Source organism: Lutra lutra, chromosome 16 (genome assembly GCF_902655055.1).
Source record: "Lutra lutra chromosome 16, mLutLut1.2, whole genome shotgun sequence".
Taxonomy (NCBI): domain Eukaryota; kingdom Metazoa; phylum Chordata; class Mammalia; order Carnivora; family Mustelidae; genus Lutra; species Lutra lutra.
In genome coordinates, this window is record NC_062293.1 from 16,253,479 (window position 1) to 16,268,721 (window position 15,243).

The window sequence follows — 15,243 nt, forward strand, 5'->3', positions numbered from 1 at the left end:
TAGAGATAGGTATACATATTATTGATGATCTCAAGTTTTAGGTTGAATAACAAAAGCACAACACAGTCCTCATTCATTACATAGTATTGAAATCTTAGTTGATCTTTCAGTACTAATAGGTAAGGGGATCTTTTTAACTTTGGGGAAAAATAAATTCATTTCTATTACTGTTCAAGTTAATCCACATAGGTGGCTAATGTAAGAAAGTGTTATGTGATTTTATTAATAATGGAAATGTTGACAATGTTAACTCAATCCTTTGAAAATTCACAGTGCCATTTACTGTGCCTGCTTAAAGTTTCACACAGGGAAACATTCTTTTTTTATTTTATTTTTAATAAACATATATTTTTATCCCCAGGGGTACAGGTCTGCGAATCGCCAGGTTTACACACTTCACAGTACTCACCATAGCACATACCCTGCCCAATATCCATAACCCCACCCCCCCTCCCAACCCCCTCCCCCCATCAACCCTCAGTTTGTTTTGTGAGATTAAGAGTCACTTATGGTTTGTCTCCCTCCCAATCCCATCTTGTTACATTTATTCTTCTCCTACCCCCTCAACCCCCCATGTTGCATCTCCTCTCCCTCATATCAGGGAGATCATATGATAGTTGTCTTTCTCCGATTGACTTATTTCGCTAAGCATGATACCCTCTAGTTCCATCCACGTCGTCGCAAATGGCAAGATTTCATTTCTTTTGATGGCTGCATAGTATTCCATTGTGTATATACCACATCTTCTTTATCCATTCGTCTGTTGATGGACATCTAGGTTCTTTCCATAGTTTGGCTATTGTAGACATTGCTGCTATAAACATTCGGGTGCACGTGCCCCTTCGGATCACTACGTTTGTATCTTTAGGGTAAATACCCAGCAGTGCAATTGCTGGGTCATAGGGTAGTTCTATTTTCAACATTTTGAGGAACCTCCATGCTGTTTTCCAGAGTGGTTGCACCAGCTTGCATTCCCACCAACAGTGTAGGAGGGTTCCCCTTTCTCCGCATCCTCGCCAGCATCTGTCATTTCCTGACTTGTTAATTTTAGCCATTCTGACTGGTGTGAGGTGATATCTCATGGTGGTTTTGATTTGTATTTCCCTGATGCCGAGTGATATGGAGCACTTTTTCATGTGTCTGTTGGCCATCTGGATGTCTTCTTTGCAGAAATGTCTGTTCATGTCCTCTGCCCATTTCTTGATTGGATTATTTGTTCTTTGGGTGTTGAGTTTGCTAAGTTCTTTATAGATTTTGGACACTAGCCCTTTATCTGATATGTCATTTGCAAATATCTTCTCCCATTCTGTCAGTTGTCTTTTGGTTTTGTTCACTGTTTTCACACAGGGAAACATTTTATTAGGAAGTAAAACTCTATAGAATGCAGGATCTTACCAAGATTTAGTCTTGTAGGTATTTTTTTGTATTGTTTTACTTTTACTTCCTTTTGCCAAACTTAAATTTACATAATCTAAGATTAAAACTTTCTATTGGATCTAGTGGCAGGATATTGGAAAAACACCACAGAAAAGCAGAAACTATTATAAAGCTGTGGGGCCCCCAGTTTATTACTAATGTATCACTAACCTGTGAAAGATTTCACTGCATTCATAACCTGTTCCATAGCAACTTTCCCATCAACTGAAAGACAACATACAAATTATACTCATATGTAACACTAGAGAAGAGAAATTGAGCCAAAAAGAATTTAGTAATTATTACCTGTTCTAGAATCTTATTCTATTTTCCCCCTTCATTAGTGTGAAGAGAAAGGTTTTACACTTCACAAACACAGTTAATGTGGCTTTAACTTTTTTCCTTTAAGATATTAAAACTTTTAGTCATAAAAGAATGATATATAAAGGAAATCCCTTCTATCTTAGTTGCTTTTAAGCATTTAGATCTTAGAAAATTATTATTTACCAATGCTATTATGGAAAAAAATAAAAAAGTTAATATCTACAATATTTCAATGTTTTAAGTTTGGAAAATTTCCATTCATGTTAAGCCAGCCCAACTCACTATTTATTCATTATTACAATTAAACTGAAAAGACTTCATCAACCCTTTAAATTATATGTGCAAGTCAGAAATGATTTAAGAAGAAATTTAAGAAATGATTTACTAGAGGTTAACTATAGCCTTCAGATATATAATAGATATTCAATGGTTTGTTGCATTAGCTTTTTTTTTAAAGATTTATTTATTTATTTGAGAGAGAGCACAAGAGTGAGTAAGCATGTGGGTGGGGAGGGGCAAAGGGAGAGGGAGAAAGAGAGAATCTCAAGCAGACTCCCCACTGAGCACGGAGCCTGAGCTGGGGCTCGATTTCATAACCCTGAGATCATGATTTGAGCCAAAACCAAGAGTTTGATGCTTAACCAACTGAGCCACCAGCTGCCCCTATATCAATTTTTTAAATGGACAAGAAAGTGGAAACATTACTTAGAATTAGCTCACTAAGTCAGAATTTCAACTCTATTGTATTCCTAGAAAGAAAAGCAGCAAAAACACTTTTGCACCTTTATTTTGCACTATTGTTTGACTAACAGCAGAAGACAAAATTAGTGAAACGTGAACTACATTATTGAGAAAATATAACTAATAAGGGCAATACAAAAATCTACCATGATCTCACACAGGCACTTTGAGCCGAAAGAAGGTCTTCAAGGCAAAAGTTGATTGGCTCACATCTAGAACAATGTTTCTCTATATCAGTGTAAATTCAAGCCACAAACAAAATAAGGAAACAAAATACACATGTTGCACTAGTGGATCAAAAATAATGGAAGATCAAAAGTAATTTAACAAAATGTCTGCTATAAGGAGCTTATCTCTGACAAATGGTAAGTAGAAATGGCAAAGATGCCACTGAACACCATCAGAATAAGGTGAGAAAAAACTGACTTGCCCAATGGGAGTAGCTAGGTAGGAAATGTTCTAGGGGAGCTATTTCTTGGCCTTATTGGAATCTTCTAAGGTTAACATATTCTAGTTCTTGCCCTTCTGGAAAGGAATTGCTTTGTGAACAGTCACACTTCAACTTTATTTAACATTTCTTAAAAACCAGAGCTTGTTTCTTTTTTAAAAAATTACATTCAATTAGCCAACATACAGTATTATCATTTGGTTTTGATGTAGTTTTCAATGACTCATGAGTGGCATATAACACCCATGGGAATCCCTAAAGCCTTCAAGAAGGGAGAACATGTCAAACACGCTGGCCCAAATTACGGATAACTTTGCTCTGTGACAAGTGTCTATGAGGGAACAAAAAAGGTGACATAATATCTCTTTCTCTGTATTGTAAATAGCTGGGGGAACATGGTCTCTGCAAATTTAAAGCAATCTTGTGTGAAATTTTAATCATTATTATACCAATTAGGGCTTTCTGTGTTTCTCCCTTATTTATTTCCATTTGACCCTTTTAAATTCTCTTACATTCCAGTCACAGGTCCTGGACTCTGCACCCTCTTTCCACATTTTTTTCTCCTTCCTTGCCTCCCTCCTGGCCCTACACCAATCCTGGTGACATTCTCAGCAATGTGTAGACTTCACAGTATAAGAAAACACTAACATAGATTGATGTAAATGTCAAGAGAAAGGTTTGTTCTTACTTTAGTATTGGGTCCTACTCAAAGTTTTTCTAAATGACTCATATCAAGTAAACATTTTGCAAAGGTTTGCAAATATAATCCCATAAGCTTTTAGAGGGACTTAATAACAATAGTAATGATTATAATAATAACAGATGATGATAATCATAAGCAACTTCATTGAACACTATTATGTGCCAGGAACTGGCCTGATTTAATCCTTATAAAAAACTCTTATTAAGTAGGTGGTACTAATATAACCCTTTCATAGATGAAAAAACTAAGGCATAGAAACAGTAAGAGGACACAAATTTTAAGCAGAAGGGTCACAATTCAAACCTAGTCTGTCTGGCTAAAGAGTCTGTGTCTTTAACCAATGTACTGATGTGTCTCTGAATGATCATTCACTGTCTGAGGCTCACCATCAACATCAGAGGAGCTGCCTCACCTAAGATTATGTCCCCTCTCAGAGAACAGCCTACATCCAATGACTGGTTGGTACAGGCACAAAGGCCCAACCCCTGTGGGATCAGCAGAGGCTTCTGTAGCAACCATACTGCCCAATCCTGCTTCCCTCACTCTCTTATAGGTATTGTCCTAAGAGTATTCCCCAAGAAACCTCTTGCATATAAATCTCTGTTACAGGTCTGTTTCCTGGGATCAAACAAATGGCAGGTTACGAAGAAAATAAGCCAACAAAAATTACATACACCTTGTTCATCAATTCTGAAATATGAATAGAGAGGTTAGGAAAAGTCTCACTGTTTCCATCTTTCAACTGGGATTTCAAGCTCCTGAACATTACATAGACTCATGGAGACTTGCTCAGAGATGTGGGACTCCACAGTGCCAGGAATAGGAGAAACATGACATACTTCCTAGTGTCACCACAATGGCTTTCCTCTGCAGTAGCTGCCATCTGTGGTGGAGGAGCAGTCCTGTTCATTACTCCTTGTTCCTTTTAACTTTCTATTTTGAATAGCTACTTAAGAAAATTTACTTAAGAAAATTCCTATTGGCACTTTAATAATTTTCAATGATTATAGTTTCTTCCTTCTATTCCTCATTATATCCTACTTCCATCCCTCTTCATCTTCCTCTTACTTTATTTCTTTTACTGTTTCCTCTTTTCTGATTTATTCTTTTTCTCTGCCCTGGGAATTTCCCTGAGCCCAGCTCCACAGTGCAAAAAGCTGTCATGAAGTTGATGAGACTGATGGGAGAAAAGATTCTTACATTAAGCCTATTTTTTCTTGTAACTTTTCCAAAAGGGCTCTTTGATTCCAAATAATCATACTCTGGGGTTTTTGTAAAAAAAAAAAAAAAATACACACTTTCCTGTGCTCTTGTGGAGCACAGTGATGTTTACATATTTACCATTTTCTGGAAGATTCTGTGTCAGATCTTTAAGTTCCTCTTCTATGAGGCTCATGCCCATATTTCCCAGAACTGTGTCCAGCTTGTTGACATCAACCATTCCTCCTTGGGAAAGAGACATGTATATAGACAAAATTTAAGGAATCCAAAAAGTGACAAAACTACTAATTCTTATGTATTATGATTAACCCTTTAGCATAAGGGAGTAAGACCCAAGGGTCAGTAAGTCTGATAAACTGATAACAAAAATCAATAACAGGCATAATAATTAAAACCTCTTCAAATAAATCTGGTTCCAAGGACTAAGCTACATGGCATAAAGTTTTAAAGGGGAAAATTAATTAATTTGAAGGTTACAGTAGTCTCCCCCCCTCTTATCTGCAGTTTAGCTTTCCACAGTTATACACTGTCAACCATGGTCTGGAAGCAGATATCTTCCTGACCTGTCATCAGAAGGTCCATAGTAGCCTAATGATACATCACAATGCCTATGTCATTCACGTCCTCTCATCTCATCATTGTAGGCATTTTACCGCCTCACATCATCACAAAAAGAAGGATGAGCACACAGTACTATAAGCTATTTAGAAGGAGACAGAGACCACATTCATATAACTTTTATTATAGTATATTATTATAACTGTTCTATTTTATTATTAGTTACTATTGTTAATCTCTTACTGCACTTAATTTATAAATTAAATTTTATCAGAGGAATATTTGTATAGGAAAAACAGAGTATAATATGGGGTGCAGTACTATTCATGGTTTCAGGCATCCACTGGAGCTCTTAGAACACATCCCTAATGAATAAGGGGAGATTACTGTAAAGCCAATTCAGTATTAGAGTCATAGGGAGACAACTTTTGTATTTTTTTAACCAATAAGTGAAGTTTACTTTTGTTAGCTAAAACTCCAGCTTATTTCTACTAATGACCAGATTACCTGCATAACTGAATCATTACTTAATTTAATAAAATTACAGACAGGCTTCATTCATTTTTTTCCTCTGAGTTCAAAAAATTCCCTAAGAAGTATGAGACTTCTTCCTAGCACACGAAAGTAAAAATACAATAGCAAATTACAGTCTTAGGAAGGAGTATAAGATCAATATAGATGCCCAGTTATATCCAAAATCTAGTGACTAGGAAAGAGTGGAAATAAAACACTTGACAGATTTCAGATCTATCTGTATTTTCTCACAATTCTTACCCACCTCTAAGAGACTTAACAGCATCCATTAGCCTATTTTGATAGATCTTTCCATCTGCTGTAAGAAATTGCACAATTAGGGTCACAAATTATGTAGAAATTCACTGAGATAAAAATATAAGAGCTAGAATTTTAAGAAGATATATTTGGTTAATTACACTAGAGTGCTCACTTTGGCAGCACATATATGATTACTTACACTAGAAATACCCAGTTTACTCTAAAACAAGGAAATCAAGAAATAAAGAGGATTCACAATGCAGACATTCCACCTAATCATGAGCAGTAGAGGCAGCTACTCTTGGCTAATGAAACACATTCTTTTTCATTTCTCGCTTTGACTTATCCTTCTTTACCTCTTAGTGCATACTTTCTGTTTCTCATATTCACAGTTCAATGTTTTTTTGCCTCTCAGTGGACTCAAAAGTGACGATATGAATTTTTTTCCCTTAATGGCAGGATCCATGACTGCTGTATTTGTGATTCCTAAACTGAAATGGAACTTCTTGATTCTGAGGCAGAATAAGGTCATGCTTAATATTTCAAGATACATATTCTTTCTTCCATGATCAAATAAAGACAATGTTTAAACTTTTTACAAATATGTAAGTTCCCTTAAAGTCTATACGAGTATTTGAAATTCTTACCAGTTATTGGTAGATTTTTCAGCAGCGTCAACAATTCCTTTTTTGTGAGCTCTAGTCCCATGTTTCCTAGACTGTCTCCCACATCACTGGCATCAATCTCCCCTCCTTCAAAAACACAAGATGTTATCAGATAAGAACTTTAAGGATGACCTAATTTCAAAGTGTGAAAAAAAATCATCTGAGCCTGTTCACGTGAACTGCACTGCTTGATGAAGGCAGAGTAGACATATCTAATTACCTAACCAGTAGCATTCATGCAAATAAATCCCTTCCCTTAACACTACTAAAATGACCCACGTTCTATTAATGGAGATAAAATAATAATTACAAAAAGTGTGGACTATCAACACAAGAAAAGAAGGTTTACATATTTTTCTAGTGAATTAGAATTTTATTAGGATTGATCCAAATAATTCTGTCATCAGATTAGACAATGTTTCTGATCATCTTTAAATAATATAATCACCTATATCTTTATTAGGGCTTTACTTTACTATTCATTGATTTGATCTAGAACATTTTCCCCCAACATAGGAAAAGCGATAATGTCAAGTTCAAAAAACAAAGAATTTGCTACCAAGACACAGAACTGAAATTTTATTACTAAAATATAGATGAGGAAAAGCCCAACTCTAAGAAATTAGATTTAAAAAATTCTATCAGATGAAAGATGAAATGGTAGAAAAAACAAGTAGTAAAAAAATCTTTAGAATATAATTTTGAGAAAAATTTATACTCTTAGGCTAATATCAACTTCTCACCTGTAAGAGCTTTCACACCATACATCAACTTATCAAAATCAACCTTCTCATTACCTATAAGAAAAGGTAAAAATAAGAATAATAAAGTGACCCAGGCTCAGAGAAACAATGTATGAAACCCCTATATTGTGAAAGTCTACTTTTTCTCATTGTGCCCTATGTTAATCTTCAACTTACAAATCCTGGTTTTCAGAACTTCTATAATAGAACACATGCTGTATTCCCTATCAGAGACAAGTAAACTATGGAACACTGGCCAAATCCAGCCCACCATCTTTTTTTTTTTTTAAGGTCCATATATCTTTTTTTTTACCACTTATTTTATGGTCCATGAGCTAAGAATCTTTACATTTTTAAATGGTTGAAAAACCCAAAAGGATGTTATTTGTGACACATAAAAAACCTATAAAGAAACTGTTAAAGACTTTATTCATCTCATATAGGTAAATTTCCCTTCCTTTTTTATTTTCCAATACTTTTATTTATTTAGTCACTATGTATTTAGTCACTGACAAGTCCCTATTAATGGTGTGGTGTGGTGTTTAACAGGGTCACAAAAGTCATCACTGAAGCTCCTAGTTTGGCTTGCCACATTTCCACAGATTTTGATGGTAATGAGACAATAAGCATAAATGGGTTTAGACAGTTACTTATAAACTAGAAGCAAGATCAGCACAGGGTCGAGCCTTGCCTCTGTAGTCCCAGGATACAGCACTGAACCAGCTGGGCCAAATGACTGGAACATACAATGAGTTGTTTCACTGCTGAGGAGCTCCCTTAAAACTGTAACCAACTAGTTCTATGGACTTACACAGAACCCTGCAGCTGTACCCTAAGGGAGAGAGATGGAAAGTCTGTGTTCAACAGAAACTAGGCAGATGGGTGAGAAATGAACTTGTAACAGTCTCCTGCAGATAGGGAAGCCAATAGAGAAACTGGTGGCGGCTCCTCACGAGGCTGCTTACCTCCCCTCATTCTGCGAGGAATCATGAAGCTTTCAACTAAGACTTAGGTTAGATTTGCCTTGAGATGTATTTATGTGGCCTATGTGGAGATAAGCAAAGTTGTCAGAAAAGAGCCATTTCCCTCAAGTTACATACCTAATATTTGAAATATGTTAGGTCACCAGGGTACAAAGATGATTAAAGTATACTTTCTACCATTACTTCAGAGTTTAGAAAAACTGGTATGCTGAGTAAATAAAATTCAGAGAAAGTGTACAGTTATGGAAGACTCCTGTTCCAATTGCCTGAAGTTTCCCCATACACGCCACATACTAATTTTCCTTTTCCCTATATAACAAATTAAATTAAATTATCTGTTATTTTTAAGCAAAGTATTTTAAATATACATGTGTCCTACTTCAAAAGATAGATGAAAAACTGCAATAAGAATATGAAAATCATCTAGGCCTGGAAATTTACTTACTTTTTTCCTTATCATTTAGAATGTTTAATTTATATTTATTGAATGATGTTTAGATTCAAACAGATTTTTAAAATACTCTTATGCAAACATAAGAATATGTGAAATAAACTAGCAATTACTATAAATTCATATTTAGAGCTTAATTCTTTTTAATTGCTGTTCATCTTTTCAACTCAGAATCACTGGTGCAAAGATCTTTTTGAATTAGCATTTTCATTTTCTTTGGGTAAATACCCAATAGTAGAATTATTGGATTTATTATATTATTATTATTATAGTATTTCTATTTATAATTTCTTGAGGAACCTCCATATTGTTTTCCACAGTAGCTATATCAATTTATATTCCCACCAATGGTGCGTGAGAGTTCCTTTTCCTCTACGACCTCACCAACACTTATTATTTCTTAGGTTTTTTATTTTAGCCATTCTGACAAGTGTGAGATATTTCACTGTGGTTTTGATTTGCATTTCTCTGATGATGAGTGATACTGAGGACCTTTTCATGGGTCTGTTGGCTATCTTATATCTTCTTTGGGAAAGTGTCTTTTCAGATCCTCTGCCATTATATTGTTTTTTTTGGTGTTGAGTTGTAAAACTTCTTTATATACTTTGGATGCTAACCCCTTATTGGATATATCATTTGCAAATATCCTCTCCCATTTGGTAGGTTGGCTTTTTATTTCATTGATGGTTTCCTTCACTATGCAAAAGCCTTTTATTTTGGTGTAGTCCTAATAGTTTATTTTTGCTTTTGTTTTCCTTGCCTTAGAAGACATATCTAGAAAAATACTGCTATGGCTTATGTCCGAGAGATGTCTGAGAGATTACCACCTGTGTTCTCTTCTAGGATTTTTATCATTTTAGGTTTCATATTTAGGTTTTAATCCATTTTTAAGAAGATTTTATTTATTTGAGAGAGAGAGAGAGAGAGAGAGGCAGTGAGAGAGAGAGCATGAACGGGGGGGAAGGGCAAGGGAGAGGGGTAAGCAGACTCCATGCTGAGCAGGGAGCTTGATGCAGGCTCTACCCCAGGACCCTGGGATCATGACCTGAGCCACCGGCAGACACTTAATTGACTGAACTACCCAGGCTCCTTGGTTTTTAATCCATTTTGAGTTTATTTTTGTGTATGGTATTAGAAAGTGGTCTAGTTTCAATCTGTCCAATTTCCTCAACACCATTTGTTGAAAAGACTATTCATTGCACATTGTATATTCTTGTCTCCTTTTTCATAGATTAATTAACCATATCATCATGGGTTTATTTCTGGGCTCCCTATTCTGTTCCATTGAGCCACGTGTCTATTTTGTGCCAGTACCATACTGTTTTGATGACTATAGCTTTATAGTATACCTTGAAAAATGGAATTGTGATATCTCCAGCTTTGTTTTTCTTTCTTGAGATTATTTTATGTCTTTATGTTATTTATGTCTTTTGTGGTTCTATGCAATTTAGGATTATTTGTCCTAGTTTTGTAGAACATGCTATTGGTATCATGATAAGGATTGCACTGGATTTGTAGGTTGCTTTGGGTAGTATGGACATTTTAACAATTTTGTTCTTCCAATCCCTGAGTGTGGAATATCTTTCCATTTTTTTGTGTCATCTTCAAATTCTTTCACCAATGTTCCATAGTTTTTCCAAGCATATTTTACCTCTTTGGTTAAGTTTATTCCTAGGTATTTCATTCTTTTTGGTGCAATTAAAGTTAATAAGAAATTTTGACAAGTTGCTGTTTGATGCCCATCCTTCCATTGCTTTGAATTTTGTTCCACTTATTTTGAAGGATTTGGCAGTTTCTTTTGCCTCAACAGCAGTATATAGTGTATCACAGGAAGTTCTTCTGCATATGTATCATTAACAACAGGTAATAGAGATTCTCTACTTGTGGGCATGTTCCTTCCTTAGGTCCAAAAAGTATTTCATTATAGCTTTGCAATAAAATTTGGAAAAATGGAATTGTGATCATTCTTCCAATGATACATTGTTTTATTCACTAATAACAATTTTATACCTTTCCACTATTTCCATACTTTTCCTATATATAAAACTTTCTGTTCAATTGTTAACCATAGCGCAAAATTTTGGAGACTTTTTTTTTTATGTGTTTTTAAACAGCAATTAAACTCAACACATGTGGTACCGACAGTACACAACTTAAAGTGGTAATATGCCACAATGATGACCTAAAAGCAAGTTCACATATGCAGACACAATGACAAGTATGTGATAACTCTATTATGTGATTGACAACAATTACAAGATGTATCCTAATGCACCTATCAAAATGTGAAAGAATATATATTTTTTAAATGACAAAATAGGAGGCTGGTTCTGATTCTGTCATGACATTATCAGCTCTCTACAGCTTATTTTTCCTGATGATTAGACTAAAAACTCTGAAGAAAATATGAAAAGCAACAACACTACAATACACAAGAGAACCAAAACTTGCACAAATGACTGGCAAGGGGGTAAGCCTTCTGTTTTTGGTTTTCTTTCTCTTTTCCCTAATGACTTTGTCCTGAGGGTGGAGCCCCAGTCTCAGAACAACATGGCAGAGTAGGAAGCTAAACTGATAAAAAACTCCATCCCCCTGGCCAGGGAAACCTGGAAAAGGAGCCCCCCCTTCAGGTTGGAAAACATGGGGGAATTCCAGAGAGAAGAGAAAAATGGAGAAAGGGACCCCCTAATTCTATATATGAATCTGCAAATTCTTGGACTTACTTTTGAATTGTGCATGCATGGGACAGACACAAAGTATTATAGCAAAGGTTTTGAGAACTTAATTAGGGTTAAACGAGGGCCCATGTCAGACTAACCCAAGTGGCACATGCAAGATATAGACCCAAAGCAGTAAAACAAAGCTTTGAAGAGTGAACTGAGATTGGAATCATCCAGAGAAGGAGAGATGGAATTTGTGTTCTCAATCTCAGTGAGTTGATGATTATCTACTAAAATAAAAACAGTGAACGTTGTTCAAGGAATTTTACAGGACTCAGGGTCTATACAACGTAACAGTCAACTAGGTTAAGGATATAATTCAGAATTATTTAACACACAAAGAGCTAAGAAAAATGAGATCAATTACCAAGCGAAAAGGTAACCAACACACGCCAACCCTGAGATGACTCAAATGTTAGAATTATATTAAAAATTATATTAAAAATGTTTAAATCACACATTTTGATCATAGAATACTTTATTTATAAGGGGATAACTCATAAAAGCTTTTGGAGACTCTAAAGAGCATTTGATTATTTTGTATGTTAAATCATAAAGCAATCTAAAGGACTGATATCATCCCAAGTATATTCTCTGACCATAACAGAGTTAAATTAGAAATGAACAACCAGGGAAGCCTGGGTGGTTCAGAAGATTAAGTCTCTGACTCGATTTTGGCTCAGGTCATGATCTCAGGGTCATGGTCTCGGGGTCATGAGATTAAGCCCTGAGTCTGCTTGGAATCCTCTCTCTCCTTCTGTCCCTTCCCCCCAAAATAAATAATCTTAAAAAAAAAAAAAAGAAATGAACAACCAAAGGAAATCTAAGAAACTCAAAAATATTTTGAAATCAAACAACACATTTCAAAATAACCCATGGGTCAAAGAAGAAATTACAAGAGAAGTTAGAACATATTTTGATCTGAATGAAAATGAAATGTATGGGATGCAGTGAAGGTGGTTCTTAGAGTAAAATTTATAATCTTAAATAACTATCTTAGATCAAATCAATAATTATGGCTTTACTTAATCTAGGAAAGTAAAAGCAAGCCAAAGCAAAGATAAGCAGAAGGAAGAAAATAAAGATTAGAGTGGATATAAAGCAACAGATAATAGAAAAATGACAGAGAAAATCAATAAAACCAAAAGTTTGGTCTTTGCAAACATCACAAAAATTGGGAAATCCTAACCTAGACTGACAAGAAAAAGGGAGATGACACAGATAACTAATATTAGTAATGTAAGAAGGGATAACCTTCTAAATTTACAGTAGTTAAAGGCTATAAAGGGAATACTATGATTAACTCTATGCCAGAAATTAAACAATTTACATGAAATAGATCCTGAAAAGGACACAAATTGCCAAAACTGAATCAAGAAGAAACAGATCTGAATAGTCTTATAACAAATAAGAACACTGATTAAGTATTAGAAATTTTCTCAGAAAGAAAGGCCTAGGCCTGGATGGCTTCTTTGGTTAATTATTTCAAATGTTTAAAGAAAAAATAGCAACTCTACACAGATTATCTTAGAAAACAGAGGCAGGAAAAACACAGTTCATTCTATGAGGCCAGTGCTACCTTGATACGAAAGCTTGATAAACACATCACAAAACAAATGAATTACAGTGTTGATGCCTTCTAATGACATTGGGAAGGAATGAGTTTTAGTAGGAAAATCAAGAGCTCAGACTTAAACAAGTTACAGATTATTTGAGCCATCCAAAAATGGAGATTGCAAATAGGTAACAGATAAACCAAAGAGAGACCCAAGGAGAGTTTCAGGTTAGGAATATATATTAGTGCTTCATTATCATACAAATAAAATTTAGAGCTAAGAAATCAGGTAAGATCACTTAGAGAACCTATTTGAGCCTTGAGGTACTTCAACATTTTGAAAGAAGGTAGAGAAAAGTAGAAGAGGGGAAGACTAGAGAGAGAGAAAGAAACTCCAAGTAGTTATGATCAGATTTATATAGAATGGGTCATTTTGTCTATCATGTGAAGAGTGGATATGAAGTAACAAAATTGTAGGCAGAGAGAGAGAGAGAGTTACCTAGCAGTCTAAGCAGAGACAAAAAGAAATAAAAATAAGACAGTGATACAGAGCTAAGGAGTAGGAATGGATTAAAGAATATTTAGTGGCTTAAATAGGCAGCATAAAGTAATCAAGTGGATATGTTTCCAGCAGGGTCTATGAGGTAGAAAAAAGGATCAGTTTAAGAAGATGTGGAATATATAAGATTAAGAAAGTTATGTTTGGCTAAGCAGGGTCGGGCCTGGTTAGTACTTGGATGGAAGAAAATTAGGTTTGAATGGCTGTTTGAGGTAAGTAAATATAAATGTCTTATAAGATTTAGAATAAAATAGCTTGAAGACTGAAGGAAAGACTGGAAAGAATATAAAATTTGATGGTTCATGGCATCTGGGTGGTACAGTCATTTAAGCATCTGCCTTTGGCTCAGGTCATGATCCCAGGGTCCTGGGATAGAGCAGCACATCTGGCTTCTTGCTCAGCAGGGAGTTTGCTTCTCCCTTTGCCCCCGCCCCTCCCTGCTCTCATGCTCTGTCTCTTGCTCTTTCTCTTTTTCAAATAAATAAATAAAACCTTTTAAAAATCTGATGGTTCGACTATGAACTCTGAAAAACAATCTGAGGGGTTTGAAGGGGCGGTGGGGGGGGGGAGGTTGGGGGAACCAGGTGGTGGGTATTAGGGAGGGCACGGATTGCATGGAGCACTGGGTGTGGTGCAAAAACAAGGAATACTGTTACGCTGAAAAAAAAATTATAAAAAAAATCTGATGGTTCAAATAAATGGTTAAAAGTGGGAATTCAATCAGGGAGGGCATGTAAAATTAAAAAAAATGTTTCAGGATTGGAGGAGCTAAGAAATAAAGGGTTAGCAAGCATATGATCACTTTCAAACTTAATCCATAAAATTTTTATTCTACATTCTAACTATTCTGCAAATACCCTGGTTTCTCTGTTATCTACAAGACAACAAGTTGTTAATTTTAAATAAAAAAAAGAGGCAGTATTTCTTTTTACTTTAGAAATCGGTTCAACTCTAAGATACTGACATTTCTTTTTAGCATCAAATAATCCTTATTTCAAAAATTCTCATATACACAATCACAGGTAAAGCTCTGCAGAAAGTTAAGCGATGACTATAGTGCTCACCATCAACTGATAGGTTATCTGTTAGACTTTGAAGCTCCTTTCCTGTGAGCTCGATTCCCATGTTTTCTAGAACGGTATTGACTTTACTTCTTTCAACCTTCCCTCCTTAGGAAAGAGACAGAAAAAGCGAGGAAAAAACCATTAAAGTATAAAAGCACATTAAATGCTAGAAATATTGGGGTGCCTGTGAGGTTCAGTCGTTTAAGTGTCTGAATCTTGATTTAGGCTCAAGTCATGCTCACAGGGTCATGAAATCAAGCCCCCATGTCTGGTTCCGAATTAGGTGTGGAGCCTAACTAAGAGTCTCTCTCTCATTCT

The 15,243-nt window shown here is 35.4% G+C and overlaps 1 protein-coding gene across 5 annotated transcripts in view; it reads right to left on the reverse strand.

Annotated features, from left to right (window-relative positions):
- Positions 1-15,243, reverse strand: part of EFCAB3 (EF-hand calcium binding domain 3) — a 249,031-nt gene that overhangs the window by 195,713 nt on the left and 38,075 nt on the right. For all 5 annotated transcript variants that reach the window (XM_047708870.1, XM_047708871.1, XM_047708868.1 and 2 more), the window contains 6 exons: positions 14,926-15,030; positions 7,594-7,647; positions 6,833-6,937; positions 6,190-6,243; positions 4,974-5,078; positions 1,588-1,641 (listed from right to left, as the gene is read on the reverse strand). In XM_047708870.1, coding sequence (XP_047564826.1) covers positions 1,588-1,641; positions 4,974-5,078; positions 6,190-6,243; positions 6,833-6,937; positions 7,594-7,647; positions 14,926-15,030 — 477 coding nt within the window. The remainder of the gene's footprint in view (positions 1-1,587; positions 1,642-4,973; positions 5,079-6,189; positions 6,244-6,832; positions 6,938-7,593; positions 7,648-14,925; positions 15,031-15,243) is intronic.